The sequence below is a fragment of the Bufo bufo genome, chromosome 3 (genome assembly GCF_905171765.1).
Source record: "Bufo bufo chromosome 3, aBufBuf1.1, whole genome shotgun sequence".
NCBI lineage: Eukaryota > Metazoa > Chordata > Amphibia > Anura > Bufonidae > Bufo > Bufo bufo.
The window spans coordinates 90,369,014-90,385,737 of NC_053391.1; the positions used below are offsets into that span (position 1 = coordinate 90,369,014).

The following is a 16,724-nucleotide window of genomic DNA, read 5'->3' on the forward strand; positions in this document are numbered from 1 at the left end:
ACTCTTCGGGCCAGGCTACTGGGTATCACTATTTGCCATCTTTCTTCAAGATCAGTAGGTAGAAACACCCTCCGGTGCATGATTCCATTTCGGATTCGTAGCCGATCCCACTGGTGCAGCAGCTTCCATCCATCTGAGGACAAGCAACTTCTCTCTTCAATCTTGGGCCATAACCCAGTCTTCACACAATATTTGATCTTCCTTAAGTCAGGATCATCATCTTGCACTTGAGCCCATTCTTCCTCAGTCTTCCCCAGCAACACTTGAGCTGGCCACGGATGACTGGTGAGGCACTCTGCCAAGATCGGGTATCTCAGTCCCTTCATCCTTTTCGTCCACCTCACCTGCTAAGACTTCCCAGGTGACTCTGGACAGTGCATCTGCATTTGCGTTGTCCTTACCGGCACGGTATTTGATGGCATAATCAAACTTCGCAAGCCTTGCCATCCATCTCTGTTCCAAGGCGTCCAGCTTCGCATTCTGCAAATGAGCCAATGGGTTATTGTCTGTCCTTACTAGGATCTGTGCTCCGCTGAGATACCCTGAGAACTTTTCAGTCATTGCCCAGACCAACGCCAACAACTCAAGTTTGAAGGAGCTATAATTTTCCGGATTGCGCTCAGAGTCCCGTAGGGGTCGACTAGCATACACAATGACTCTTTCCTGCCCGCCTTGTTCTTGGGCTAGTATTGCTCCCAATCCATGCAGACTTCCATCCGTGTAGAGTGTGAATGGTCTGTCATACTGAGTATATGCCAGGATGGGGGCACTAATTAGGGCTTTCTTCCACTCGTCAAACGCTTGCTGCGGAGGCAATCCCCATGATATGGGTCGTGTCTTCGGACCCCGGGCGGTCCCTCTCAAGAGTTCATGTAGTGGTCCGGCTATCTTCGGAAAGACTTTTATAAATCTTGGATAATACCCAGCCAATCCTAGGAATGCTTTCACTTCTCGAAGCGTCTTAGGTTGCAACCACTTACTTACTGCCTCTATCTTACTCTCCGCAGGACGAACCCTAGGCTTGTTTGAAAGAGATGACATTTCCTCGGTTTGACCTTAAGACCATGAGCACGGAGCCTACTTAACACTTGCCATAATCTTCTCAAATGTTCTTCAAACGTAGGGGCATGGACTATTACGTCATCCAGGTAGATCAGAATCGACTCAAAGTTCAGTTCACCCAGGCAGTGTTCTTTTAGGCGTTGAAATGTACCCGGAGAATTCAGCAGCCCGAAGGGCATTCTGTTAAAATCCTACAGCCCCATGGGTAGGATAAAGGCTGTATTCTGTCTATCTTTCTCTGCCACAGGTACTTGCCAATATCCGCTCGCCAAGTCTAGAGTGGAGAAGTACTTGGCCCGCTGTAATGTCGTCAATGACTCTTCAATCCTGGGCAGGGGGAAAGCGTCCTTTACTGTGGCAGCGTTTAACTTCCAATAATCCACACAGAATGGCAAGGACCCATCCTTCTTCCACACCAAGACCACTGGGGCAGCCCACGGGCTTTGGCTCTCTTTTACCACTCCACTGTATAACATCTGTGACCGCATCGTTTTCACTTCTTGGTAGAGAGTAGGCGGGATCTGCCTATACCTTTCTCGAATTGGGGGAGTATCCAGAGTCGGTATTTCATGTTCTATAGCTGTTGTGCACCTGAAGTCCTCTTCACACCGGGAAAAGGTAGAATGAAACTCCCATAGTACTGCTTCAATCTTATCCATTTGTTCAGCGGTGAATTGGTTCGCATCAATCTCAATTTGCTCTAAGATCCACTGGCCATTCCACTCCGGCGTGGGTTCCTCCACCGAGTTCTGGTCCACTGCCAAGGTCCAGGCGTCATCTTCAACAGCCCGTAGGACGAATTGGCTACCTGCGAGTGGTTCTCCTTGCAGCACATTTAACTAAGCCACTTTTTCCCCAGTATGGAAGGTAACTTCATGGTCGTGTATGTTGACAACCCAGACTAACACATGGCCATCCATTACGGTCACAATGGTCCTGGCGACCACTGGGCTCCATCCGGCTTCCGACACGCCTAGAGGCTCTATCAGCACCCCTATCATATTCAGTTTCTGCCGGCTCCTGACAGACATCCGTATCATCTTCTCCTGTAGCAGGGGTACGGAACAGGCTCCTCCATATGGGGCATACACTGCTCCCACCGGCTTATCTTAAGGGGTACTTTTGCAGATACCGCAGTCCGGATCAACCTCTGGAATGCCCTCTAGGTAGGCTTGTGGGTAGTCATTTTCTTCCAATAGCTCGGACCCTCCTTTGGAAACATGAGCTGGTCCAGTTCCCGCAGGACGTTCATCCCCAATACAACGGGAGCTCCACACCGAGCCGGTTAATCTACAAGCACCACCCCCTTCTTTCCGACATCTTGTCCGCATAGCTTCATTCTCATCCATGCCACTCCGAACACAGGTATACCGGTCTGATTTACCGCTGTCCGCTTGATCACAGTTCTCTTGTCAGGCCTCATCAGGTGACCGAAGTGTCTTTCAAATAACTCTACTGGCATCGTGGTTACTTCTGATCCGGTGTCTATAAGACATCCCACCATCTGTTCTTCAATCTGCACTTTTAGGTAAGTGCTTTCGCAACTGGCCTCCCCCACGGTGTGCCCCACTACTGCGCGGAGGGGTTCCCATTAAATGGCAGCTCTTCTGGATGCAGGACCCTTTGTGGGCATTGACGAGAGATATGTCCTCTTTCTTGGCAAATCCAACACTGCGGCCCCCTCATTTTCCGTTCCCTTGGAGGACCACACAACTGTGCCTCTGTGGATGGTGCCAGGCCAGCCCAGTGTATGATAGAGTGCATGATAGAGTCTCTCACTCTAGCCCCTTGAGTTGATCGATACAGAGGGGGACCCATGGGGGTTGCACTCCTTTGCCAGTAATCAGGCTGAACTGGGGCCATTGATGGGGCCCGTAACTGTGCCAACTGTCTCTGAATTTCTCTCAGGGATGCACTAAGTGCCTTCACTGTCTCTCGCAGATCCCCCCCATCAGAGTGAGTCCTTTGACTTCCTACAGCCTGCATCCTCACGGTGTAAGCTCCATACGCTTCTTCTTTGTCTTGGGCCACAGCCTCAGCTTGTATCTTCTGAAACTGCAACATAGCATCCACCAGGATATACTCCCTGAGGGCCTGGCGAAGAGGAAGGGCTGCGCAATCCAAGAAGGATCTGATCCCAGAGGATTTGATCTCCATTTCCAAGCACGTTAGCACCACTGGCCTCTCTATTCTGTATATGGGCCCATATCTCTTGGAGAGCGTTAGCAAACTGGGGAATCGTCTCATCTTCACACTGGAAGCGAGTGAAGAAGTGGGACCTAAGGGTGCCAGTACCGGAATTTTCTCTGTAAATATACTCAATTATCAAGAATATAGTATCCAGTGTCTTCCTTTCCTCTTCTGGATGCAGCATGACAGTGCGTCTAGCATCCCCTTCAAGGGCATTCAGCGACACATCTGATTGTAGATCCGAAGCCAAATTGTACAACCTGAGGTTGCTTTTAAAATGTGCGGCCCAGTCTTCTAACAGCATATTTTGGCCATCAAACCGCACTAGCTGGTTCAACATTGCTCCTGCGTGCAAACACATGGTCAGAGCTTCCCCCACAGCAGGAGGGCTGATGGGAGCCACGGTGGAGCCGCCTTGGAACCAGTCGGGTTCTGCATGGCGATCAATTCACCCTGCTCGCAGCGCCAAATGAAAGAAAACCGAGGGCTGGGTCCACAGGTACAGAGGGTACACGATGCCATACAGACACAGACAACGGTTCTTTCCCAGCAGTAAAATTTACTGAACAGTAGTAATGGATAAGTGGCTAGGCATATATACACAGGATAACAACAGAGCATAAATTAAACAGTAACAGTAATACTGCCTAACGCTAAACTAGCTATTGCAAAATATTCCCCCACAGTCCATAAGCAGCTTTGTCTTTGGGGTGCATCCTTAAGTATTGTGCAATACTATTTGTAATCCAACAAGGTGAAGTCTATATCTTGCCGCTTTCTTATATGTCCCCAAAGTGTCACTGGTACAGTACAACGAGGTGTGATGCGGAAGAGCTGCACTTACAGTTCTTGGCAGTCTCTTGGGGCTTTTCCTTGATCCTCTGGTTCACTTCAGCATGAACCGGACCATCAGCCACGTGCTTCCTGGGGCCGACACTACAAGTGTCTAACTTGGGGCTGGTGTCAGTCTCCCCTGTGAGCCGCAAATCCGTTTCTGGCTCCACAGAGGTTCTCTCCTGACGTCCTCAGTATTTACCAGGCAGCCTCCGTCTGGTCTCTTCCTGCTCTGCCAGGAAACCCCTCCCCTTTACAGGGAGACTGTGATGCAGCAAGTCATTTTCAAAGTGCAGCCTCAAACCTGCATTTACAGTTCGCCATAACCCTTCTGAGAGTCCTAGCCTGCCCCTAAATTATCGGTATTTTGACTTTACAGGGTAAATGAATAAGAATTTTCTCTATAGTAAACTTGAATGTAGATTAGTCCTTTGCTGCGATCTACTGACCAAACGAATTATAGCAGGCAATTTACACTCTACATTCAATTACATTGGTAAATCATGCTTACACTCTTACATGCCACCCCACTAAAATATTAGTGTCCGCATCCGTGTGCTGTCCGCATCCGTTGCTCCGTTCCGTGACCCCTCAAAAATTATAGAGCATGTCCTATTTTTGTCTGCTTTGCGGACAAGAATAGGCATTTTTATGATGGGCAATTTGCGAACCACAAAACACGGCACGTTCATGTGCAATGAATCAACTGCCAGGAGTCTTCACTAAAGGTCCAACTAGTTGTTACCAGTTGGGGGGTGTCCTTGCACAGTGTGCCACTGACAGTACAGATTGAATAGTGTCAAACTGTGCAGGGACACACACCCAACTGGTAACACAAATTTATTGAAGACTGATGGCAATTCATTCATAACCTTGTAGTAGGAATTGCGGAGAAATATCACAACAGTGAAATATGAAAGCATGCTCCAGAATTGTTACTACGTGAGGAATATAAGTAGTTACTACAGCAGACCTATCAGGAGAGGTGACAGCTACTCTTTATATACAAGAGAAAAGACTATATAGATAAGTGACATTAACATGGCATGAATCTGAATTATTACCTTCTGCAACCAGAAGGGCTCGCTCTACTGGACTCCTGGATACTGATAGTTCAATGGGGTATTTGCCCTCCATGTTTTTATACTTGACATTAGCTCCATAATCAATAAGCAGTTTGACAATCTGTTCGCTTGTTCTTCTAGCTGCAGCATGCAGTGGAGTGTCCAGCTGTCTCCCATGGCTTACATCTGCACCTAGAAGAAGAATAACTAAATTTGGTTTATATCATAAAATGCTGCTGTTATTTGAAGGCATCCCTATCCACGGGTCTAGCAAATCCTTTAAGTGTTGTGTGCCCATGCAGAGGAGGTCACGTTCTGTGCCAAACCTCATATACAGAAGAGAAGGTCCTTACATCATTACGCCAAAAATGGTAAAACACTGGGTAAAGCCTCATTCCCACGTCCGTATTTGGTCAGTGATTTCAATCAATGATTGTGAGCCAAAACCAGGAGTGAAACCTCCAAAGTATAACAAAAAGATTTGCTACTGTTCTGACTATTTTAACCAGACCTGATTTTATTCCCAATCACTGATGAAAATCACTGACCAAACACAGAGGAAAAAACTGATGTGTAAAAGAGGCTTAAAACGGACACTCAAAGGAATTTGGGGATAAGGTATTGGTGGACAGCAAACTGAACTCTTAATAACCAGTGCCAGGCAGCTGCTTCAAAGGGAAATAAAATAATGTGATGCATCAAAAAATTCCTAGATATGCAAGATAAGTACATAATGTTAGGTATGGGGCATATCACTAAAGAAGAATTGTTATCAATATAAAAGGTGAATGGAGAAAATAATCTAATGAGGATTTAGAAGAAATATGGGCATAATATATATAATAACAAACACTATATATATATATGCGCGATAAGTAAAGATACTACACTCATAAGTGTGGACTATTTGGATTGAAAATAAGAAGAATATCACCATTAAGATCGGAATAATAATCATATATTATAAACCACATCATACTGTATATGTGATAGAGATCAACAGTAACCGCTATATACATAACCATACGGTATATTGAATTTGAATGTGGAGAGAAGAAGGGATCAATTGGATTCAATATATATACATACAACCATAAATGGAATGTTTTAATTTATTTAAAATTATTCTATTTTAGCAATATATCATTATACAGATCACAAATCAGACAGCACATGGAATATTATGTACAGTCTTGTAAACCGGTACATAAAAAGGCTTGGCTGTACTAGGATGGATTTAAAAGCAATGATCTTATCATACCCAGACCTGTACACATGACTATAGGCCATCCAACATGTGTACAAAAAGTTCTATCACCATCATAGAAGGGGTTTCTCATTAGTAAGAATAGAAGACAATAGAAGTCTCAACCACTGGACGTTGGTATGGTCAATTTATTGCCTTTCTGCAGAAGATTTCTTGAAATGGGTCAGCGGTCCAGGGATTTAGTCTGAAACTGGAAGGATAATTCCCCTTCAAGAGGCGGTGTCTTTGGTGTCCACCTCCAAAGCGGAATGGTGACTGAATGGAGCCAAACTGATGCATTATAGCTACTATGTATACTACTATGCACCATGATCAATTATACATTACCAGTAAGGTGGATGGACTGTTCATTCATGCATTTCTTCACAAAGTATTGGTTACCTAACTCCAGGAGTCTTCTGACGCAGTCTGTTTTCTGATGGGCACAGGCTAAATAAAGCGGGGTACCCCTGTTTTGCAGTTCTTTTTCAATGTCTGCTCCGTAAGCTATTAACATTTCTGCACATTCCCTGTGACCTGTGGAGACAAAAAGTAGTGGGCCAGATGACTGTGCCCTGTGGATTCTTTTCATAATAGAAAAGATGGATTCATAAAATTTGGAAAAACTGGTTATTGCAGCCCCTGGTGATCTTTTGATCACTTCTTAGAATATCCAATTAAAAGTGTTGACAGAGATTGGCACTCCGGGATCACTATTTATTTCATAGGCCATTCACATATAAATAATCAACATAAAATAAGATAAGAAAATAAGAAAAGGTAAAAACAGCAAAAACACACATTATAAAAATAATTAAAAACAAAGTTCATATATATCCTATAGTGGGAAATCTGGAAGTGCGTTCACTATTAACCACCTCCGGACCGCCGAACGCAGCGACACGTCCTGGAGGTGGTTGATTCATTCCGCCTAGACGCGCCGGCACGTCCTCTCGCGAGACGCGAGATTAAGGTCACAGCCGGCCCGCGCATGCGCATCGCGGGCCGGCAAAAGTTCGAGGAGAATTGCATCAGCAACCTGCCAGCCAATGATCGTCGCTGGCAGGTTGCTGATTTTTAAAAAAATCGAATCACAAGCCATATAACAGATCATATTAGTAAATATGATCTGTTATATGGCCTCTCTGCTCCTCTGCTGGTCCTTTTCGTCGGTTGGATCCAGCAGAGGAGCAGACTGAACTGTGAGTACACACCAAACACTGTCCTTAGCCCCAGATCACCTTCCATCACCCCCATCATCCAAATTAACCCCTTGATCGCCCCCTGTCAATCACTTAGTGAAAGACAAAAAGTGATCAGTGTAAACTGTCACTTTTTTTTTTCACTAGTATTGGCTGTTAGGTTTTAGGATTAGTTTAGGCCCCTTGGTTAGGTAGTTTAGGGATCAGTTAGCGCCCAGCCCACCGCACCGCAGTCCCTTATTCGCTGATTAGCGTATCGCTAATCAGCATTTGTACTTTTATAGTATCTGTAAGTGATCAAAACTGATCACGGTCAGATCTATAATTGTATTAGTGTCACCTTAGCTCGCCCTCCACCCAAAACGCAGTGTTTGCCCGATCAGGCCTGATCGGTCGCCCACACGTGCGTTCACCCACGCCCGCCCCACCGCAGTGACAAAAAATTTATATTTTTTGATCACTGCACATTCACTTTACACGCACTGCGGCGATAAAAAAATCAGTTTTGATATTTTTTTATCAACCGCAGCGGCCTCCGGTACTTCGCTAGCCTCCCCTTTGTAAGACAGGCTTGCTTTTTTTCTTGGGTAGTCTCAGGGAATACCCCTAAATTTAGTAGTCCAAAATGTCAAACAGGGGGTATTCTTCTGAAGAGGCCTACAGGATTCTGACCCAGTCGGATGAGGAATAGGAACCCTCATCTGACGAATCTAGCGGGTCAGAATATGAACCTGTAGAAAGCAGTGGCTCTCTGACCCAAAGTTCGGACGAGGAGGTGGAGGTCCCTGATAGAACCAGGCGTACCCGGCCCCGTGTCGCTAGACCACAGGTTGCGCAGGATCCGCTTCAAGAGCAGCAGAGTGGGGCTGTCGCTGCCGGATCACGTGGTGAGGCATACACCAGCAGCGCAGCCCTTCCTGGACCTAGTACCAGCACTGCCGTACAACATGGTGAAGTAGCGAGCACCAGAAGGGCAGTTGAAGCTGGTACGGTGGCACGTGCAGTAGTTACCCCATCGCAGCCACCGCACAGACAGGCCCGTAGAGCCCCTAGAGTCCCTGAGGTGCTGGCAAATCCTGATTGGCAGTCACCAACTTCAGCCGCACCAGTAGTTCCCCCTTTCACTGCCCAGTCTGGAGTTCGGGTTGAGACGGCTCAGATCGGTTCGGCCCTGGGATTTTTCGAGCTGTTCTTGACTGCGGAGCTCTTGGACTTAGTCGTGGCAGAAACAAATCGGTATGCCACACAATTTATAACCGCAAACCCGGGAAGCTATTATGCCCAGCCTTTCCGGTGGAAACCAGTCCAAGTTTCCGAACTTAAAATTTTTCTGGGCCTTCTCCTCAACATGGGTCTAACTAAAAAGCATGAATTGCGGTCATATTGGTCCACGAACCCAATTCATCACATGCCCATGTTCTCTGCTGCTATGTCCAGGACACGATTTGAGACCATCCTGCGTTTCCTGCATTTTAGCGACAACACCACCTCCCGTCCCAGAGGCCACCCAGCTTTTGACCGGCTCCACAAAATTCGGCCCCTCATAGACCACTTCAACCAGAAATTTGCAGATTTGTATACCCCTGAGCAAAACATCTGCGTAGACGAGTCCCTAATACATTTTACCGGGCGCCTTGGCTTCAAACAATACATCCCAAGCAAGCGTGCCCGGTATGGGGTCAAATTGTATAAGCTCTGTGAAAGGGCCACAGGCTATACCCACAAATTTTGGATCTATGAGGGAAAAGATCAGACCCTGGAGCCGGTCGGTTGCCCTGACTACCTGGGGAGCAGTGGGAAGACAGTCTGGGACTTGGTGTCACCCTTATTCGGCAAGGGGTACCATCTTTATGTGGACAATTTTTACACAAGTGTGGCCCTCTTTAGGCATTTGTTTCTAGAACGGATTTGCGCCTGTGGCACCGCGCGAACTAGTCGCGTGGGCTTCCCCCAACGGCTCGTTACCACCCGTCTTGCAAGGGGGGAGAGGGCTGCCTTGTGTAACGAAGAACTGCTCGCGGTGAAATGGAGAGACAAGCGTGACGTTTACATGCTCTCCTCCATTCACGCAGACACGACAATCCAAATTGAAAGGGCAACCCGTGTCATTGAAAAGCCCCTCTCAGTCCACGACTATAATGCGCTCATGGGAGGGGTGGACTTCAATGACCAGATGTTGGCTCCCTATTTAGTTTCCCGACGCACCAGACGCTGGTATAAGAAGGTGTCTGTATATTTAATTCAATTGGCTCTGTATAATAGTTTTGTTCTCTACAGTAAGGCTGGGAGAACACGATCCTTCCTCAAATTCCAGGAAGAGATCATCGAGAACCTCCTGTATCCAGGAGGTTCCGTGGCCCCAACCACCAGTGTAGTTAGCCGTCTACACGAGCGACATTTCCCCAGTGTCGTTCCTGGTACCTCAACCCAACCGCCACCCCGAAAAAAATGTCGTGTCTGTAGCAGGAGTGGAATAAGGCGTGACACCCGCTATTTCTGTCCTGATTGTCCTGACCACCCTGCCCTATGCTTAGGAGAGTGTTTCCGGAAGTACCACACACAGGTACACCTAGCATAGGGATTGCATCTCACAGGACAGGCACACAGGGCTATTAGGGCCCTTTTACTCACAGCTGCTGCAAACCTCTCCTTTCACCTGGGATAAAGTGCATAACGTACTTCGCCACATCTTTGGGCGATTTGCGCTTTGCACATTGTCCCATGGGGAAGGAGAGGTTTGTTCTATAAAGGTAAAAAAAACTAAACAAAAAAAAATTACCGGTAAGTAAAAAAAGTTAACGTTCAGTTAAAAAAAGTTTATATGTTCTGTTCAAAAGTTAATAAATTTATTGCGTTGCTGCCTGGTTTTTTCTTTTTTGTTTTGTTTTTTTTACCTTCCAGGTGGACCAACCGATCGACTAGCTGCAGCACTGATGTGCATTCGGACAGAAGCATTGCGCTGCTGTCAGATTACACGCAAGTCGGTGTATGCGGCGCTACAAGACGAGATTTCTCCTCTGCAGTAAAAGATACGTTTGCCGAGGCATATGAGCTGAGGAGGTGGCGGTGTTCATATACTTTGGCAAACACTTTGTATATATAAAAAAAAAAAATCCCGGCAATGATTTATTCATCCACATCGATTGATGTGAATGGAGAAATCTGGTTTGCCAGGGCATACGAGCTAAGTGGGTATGGATGTTGGGCGGAGCTCCTATGTCCTGGCAGACGCCTTTCCCCTCCTTTTTCTTTTTTTGGCAGAGATTTTTTCATCCACATTGATCGATGCGAATGAAGAAATCTGTGCCGTTCATTTTTTTCTTTCAGCCCAGAGGCTGAACGGATAAAAAAAAATCTCATTACCCGTATGCTCAATATAAGGAGAATAGCAGAAACTCCTAATGCTGGGCATACATGTAATGATTGCGGAGACCCTCAAATGCCAGGGCAGTACAAACACCCCACAAATAACACCATTTTGGAAAGAAGACACCCCAAGGTATTCGCTGAGGGGCATATTGAGTCCATGAAAGATTGAAATTTTTGTCCCAAGTTAGCGGAAAGGGAGACTTTGTGAGAAAAAAATAAAAAAAAATCTATTTCCGCTAACTTGTGCCCAAAATTTTTTTTTCTATGAACTCGCCATGCCCCTCATTGAATACCTTGGGGTGTCTTCTTTCCCAAATGGGGTCACATGTGGGGTATTTATACTGCCCTGGCATTTTAGGGGCCCCAAAGCGTGAGAAGAAGTCTGGTATCCAAATGTCTAAAAATGCCCTCCTAAAAGGAATTTGGGCACCTTTGCCCACCTAGGCTGCAAAAAAGTGTCACACATGTGGTATCTCCGTATTCAGGAGAAGTTGGGGAATGTGTTTTGGGGTGTCATTTTACATATACCCATGCTGGGTGAGATAAATATCTTGGTCAAATGCCAACTTTGTATAAAAAAATGGGAAAAGTTGTCTTTTGCCAAGATATTTCTCTCACCCAGCATGGGTATATGTAAAATGACACCCCAAAACACATTCCCCAACTTCTCCTGAATGCGGAGATACCACATGTGTGACACTTTTTTGCAGCCTAGGTGGGCAAAGGGGCCCACATTCCAAAGAGCACCTTTCGGATTTCACTGGCCATTTTTTACAGAATTTGATTTCAAACTCCTTACCACACATTTGGGCCCCTAGAATGCCAGGGCAGTATAACTACCCCACAAGTGACCCCATTTTGGAAAGAAGACACCCCAAGGTATTCACTGATGGGCATAGTGAGTTCATAGAACTTTTTATTTTTTGTCACAAGTTAGTGGAATATGAGACTTTGTAAGAAAAAAAAAAAAAAATCATCATTTTCCGCTAACTTGTGACAAAAAATAAAAAGTTCTATGAACTCACTATGCCCATCAGCGAATACCTTAGGGTGTCTACTTTCCGAAATGGGAACATTTGTGGGGTGTTTGTACTGTCTGGCCATTGTAGAACCTCAGGAAACATGACAGGTGCTCAGAAAGTCAGAGCTGCTTCAAAAAGCGGAAATTCACATTTTTGTACCATAGTTTGTAAACGCTATAACTTTTACCCAAACCATTTTTTTTTTACCCAAACATTTTATATGGATGTCGTTTTTTTTGCAGAATCTTACAACTGAAAGTGAAAAATGACATTTTTTTTCAAAAAAATCGTTAAATTTCGATTAATAACAAAAAAAAGTAAAAATGTCAGCAGCAATGAAATACCACCAAATGAAAGCTCTATTAGTGAGAAGAAAAGGAGGTAAAATTCATTTGGGTGGTAAGTTGCATGACCGAGCAATAAATGGTGAAAGTAGTGTAGGTCAGAAGTGTAAAAAGTGGCCTGGTCTTTCAGGGTGTTTAAGCCATAGGGGCTGAGGTGGTTAAAGGGACACTGACAGGCCAAATCAACATATATAGTTATATATATGACATTACAGGTCTTATACAGTCTATTAAAAGCATCTAAGTATCCCCCCTGTCCACCTTATAAATACCGAAATATAAAGTTTTATAACCTGCCTGTCTCGTCTCCAATCTGCCCAAGGGGCGGCGTTTCATCTCAAAATGCGCCCAGCCAGCCGCTCCTAACTGCCGTTCTGAAGCCCCGCCCAGCTCATCAATATTCACTTCGCTGGGCGGCGGCTACAACTCTCCCCGACTCAAGTGCCCGGCGCATGCGCATAAAGCAGAGGCTGCAGCGGCCTCGAAGATGCAGGCTGGGTGTGTACCCAGGCGCGATGTAACCACGGCGGGGCGCAGGCGCAGAAGATTAGACATGAACGATGCCAGGAGGATTCAATTGTCCATGCGCAGGATCGTGACTGGGGAGAGTTGTAGCCGCCGCCCAGCGAAGTAAATATTGATGAGCTGGGCGGGGCTTCAGAACGGCAGTTAGGAGCGGCTGGCTGGGCGCATTTTGAGATGAAACGCCGCCCCTTGGACAGATTGGTGACGAGACAGGCAGGTTATAAAACTTTATATTTCGGTATTTATAAGGTGGACAGGGGGGATACTTAGATGCTTTCAATAGACTGTATAAGACCTGTAATGTCATATATATAACTATATATGCTGATTTGGTATGTCAGTGTCCCTTTAAATGTGTTGGAGCACTATTATCACTAGCTTGACAAAGGCTCCATTTAGAGAGCTGAAATGCTGCATTGCTGTTGGGTTTAATAAAGTATTCACCAGAAGACCGGAGTGCTGCCTTACTTTTTTTGCTCTATATTCATCGTACCATGTCCTAGGAACAGTTGGGGATTTGCACCTGGCATCTAAGTGCTGCTGTTTATTTTTCCATATTATATATATATATATATATATACACACATATATACATACACACACACACACACACTCACCTAAAGAATTATTAGAAACACCTGTTCTATTTCTCATTAATGCAATTATCTAGTCAACCAATCACATGGCAGTTGCTTCAATGCATTTAGGGGGGTGGTCCTGGTCAAGACAATCTCCTGAACTCCAAACTGAATGTCAGAATGGGAAAGAAAGGTGATTTAAGCAATTTTAAGCGTGGCATGGTTGTTGGTGCCAGACGGGCCGGTCTGAGTATTTCACAATCTGCTCAGTTACTGGGATTTTCACGCACAACCATTTCTAGGGTTTACAAAGAATGGTGTGAAAAGGGAAAAACATCCAGTATGCGGCACTCCTGTGGGCAAAAATGCCTTGTGGATGCTAGAGGTCAGAGGAGAATGGGCCGAATGATTCAAGCTGATAGAAGAGCAACGTTGACGGAAATAACCACTCGTTACAACCGAGGTATGCAGCAAAGCATTTGTGAAGCCACAACACGCACAACCTTGAGGCGGATGGGCTACAACAGCAGAAGACCCCACCGGGTACCACTCATCTCCACTACAAATAGGAAAAAGAGGCTACAATTTGCACGAGCTCACCAAAATTGGACTGTTGAAGACTGGAAAAATGTTGCCTGGTCTGATGAGTCTCGATTTCTGTTGAGACATTCAAATGGTAGAGTCCGAATTTGGCGTAAACAGAATGAGAACATGTATCCATCGTCTGATGGCTACTTCCAGCAGGATAATGCACCATGTCACAAAGCTCGAATCATTTCAAATTGGTTTCTTGAACATGACAATGAGTTCACTGTACTAAAATGGCCCCCACAGTCACCAGATCTCAACCCAATAGAGCATCTTTGGGATGTGGTGGAACGGGAGCTTCGTGCCCTGGATGTGCATCCCTCAAATCTCCATCAACTGCAAGATGCTATCCTATCAATATGGGCCAACATTTCTAAAGAATGCTATCAGCACCTTGTTGAATCAATGCCACGTAGAATTAAGGCAGTTCTGAAGGCAAAAGGGGGTCCAACACCGTATTAGTATGGTGTTCCTAATAATTCTTTAGGTGAGTGTGTATATATATACAAATCGTGAATAAAAACTGAATGCAATGATGTGGAGGTGCCAACTTCGAATATTTTATTCAGAATAGAACATAAATCACGGAACAAAAGTTTAAACTGAGAAAATATACCATTTTAAGGGAAAAATATGTTGAATCAGAATTTCATGGTGTCAACAAATCCCCAAAAAGTTGGGACAAGGCCATTTTCACCACTGTGTGGCATCTCTCCTTCTTCTTACAACACTCAACAGACGTCTGGGGACCGAGGAGACCAGTTTCTCAAGTTTAGAAATAGGAATGCTCTCCCATTCTTGTCTAATACAGGCCTCTAACTGTTCAATCGTCTTGGGCCTTCTTTGTTGCACCTTCCTCTTTATGATGCGCCAAATGTTCTCTATAGGTGAAAGATCTGGACTGCAGACTGGCCATTTCAGTACCCGGATCCTTCTCCTACGCAGCCATGATGTTGTGATTGATGCAGAATGTGGTCTGGCATTATCTTGTTGAAAAATGCAGGGTCTTCCCTGAAAGAGATGACGTCTGGATGGGAGCATATGTTGTTCTAGAACCTGAATATATTTTTCTGCATTGATGGTGCCTTTCCAGACATGCAAGCTGCCCATGCCACATGCACTCATGCAACCCCATACCATCAGAGATGCAGGCTTCTGAACTGAGCGTTGATAACAACTTGGGTTGTCCTGTCAGCTGGCAACGGCGGATGGCACGGTGGATTGTGTTCACTGACAATGGTTTCTGGAAGTATTCCTGAGCCCATTCTGTGATTTCCTTTACAGTAGCATTCCTGTTTGTGGTGCAGTGTCGTTTAAGGGCCCGGAGATCACGGGCATCCAGTATGGTTTTACGGCCTTGACCCTTACGCACAGAGATTGTTCCAGATTCTCTGAATCTTCGGATGATGTTATGCACAGTTGATGATGATAGATGCAAAATCTTTGCAATTTTTCGCTGGGTAACACCTTTCTGATATTGCTCCACTATCTTTCTGCGCAACATTGTGGTAATTGGTGATCCTCTACCCATCTTGGCTTCTGAGAGACACTGCCACTCTGAGAAGCTCTTTTTATACCCAATCATGTTGCCAATTGACCTAATTAGTATTAATTGGTCTTCCAGCTCTTCGTTATGCTCAAATTTACTTTTTCCAGCCTCTTATTGCTACTTGTCCCAACTTTTTTGGGATTTGTTGACACTGTGAAATTTTGAATCAACGTATTTTTCCTTTAAAATTATACATTTACTCGGATTAAACGTTTGATCTGTCATCTACGTTCTATTACAAATAAAATATTGACATTTGCCATCTCCACATCATTGCATTCAGTTTTTATTCACAATTTGTTTAGTGTCCCAACTTTTTTGGAATCCGGTTTGTATATCAGTAAAATATAGTATACAACTGAGGGTCTCAAACCCACCCATATCAGATTAGGATTTACCATTATTAATACTGGAGAAATGTAATATGTTACCTCTTATAACTGCTTCATGAAGGGGAAAGGCAAGTTGAGTTTCCAGCTCTGGGTTGGCACCATGGTCCAGTAACATGCTAACACAGGCCACACTTCCACTGCTGCAGGCATTATACAGAGGAGTGATCCCATCAACCGTCACAATGTTTATCTGGAGAGGAACCAATATGGAATCAGAGTCACCAGCGACCTCTCTATCAAACTGTTTGCACAGACACATAGCTGTGGTTCACCTGAAACGCTGTTTTTCTTCTGTTGATCTGAGGCTCCATTTCCAAGTTATGATACTTTTCCTTATATAAAAATTAGGCCTTTGATACAATGAGGGTGTCACCTTTGCTCTTGTTGCACCCAGTCTCTGCTCTTTTCTGTGACAAAGCAGCGCGGGAGTGGTTGACCATAGAAAGGACTGGAGCTTGGGTGAAACAAGAGCAACGGTGACGCCCTCTTTGCACCAAATACCTAATTTGCATATTGTGAAACAATTAAATTTGGGAGCGGAGCCTCAGATCAACAAAAGAAAACAGTGTTTTAATCAGGTGGACCACAGCTATGTGTCTATGCAAACAGTGTGATAGGGAGGTGATAGATGCACTTTAATTGTCATAGGGGTGCATTTAACGATACGACTATTTTAACCATTTATCTGGGCTGTGTGATTAATTACATGGGATTGTGATCATTAGTCTTTTCTGTGTTCATAAGTGATAAATATTATTT

General features: G+C 45.0%; 1 protein-coding gene across 1 annotated transcript in view; it reads right to left on the bottom strand.

Annotated features, from left to right (window-relative positions):
• The window catches only part of ASB11 (ankyrin repeat and SOCS box containing 11), a 61,264-nt gene that overhangs the window by 11,058 nt on the left and 33,482 nt on the right, over window positions 1-16,724 (bottom strand). The window contains exons 4-6 of the mRNA XM_040423311.1: window positions 16,005-16,155; window positions 6,799-6,933; window positions 5,151-5,342 (exon numbers count right to left, since the gene is read on the bottom strand). Coding sequence (XP_040279245.1) covers window positions 5,151-5,342; window positions 6,799-6,933; window positions 16,005-16,155 — 478 coding nt within the window. The remainder of the gene's footprint in view (window positions 1-5,150; window positions 5,343-6,798; window positions 6,934-16,004; window positions 16,156-16,724) is intronic.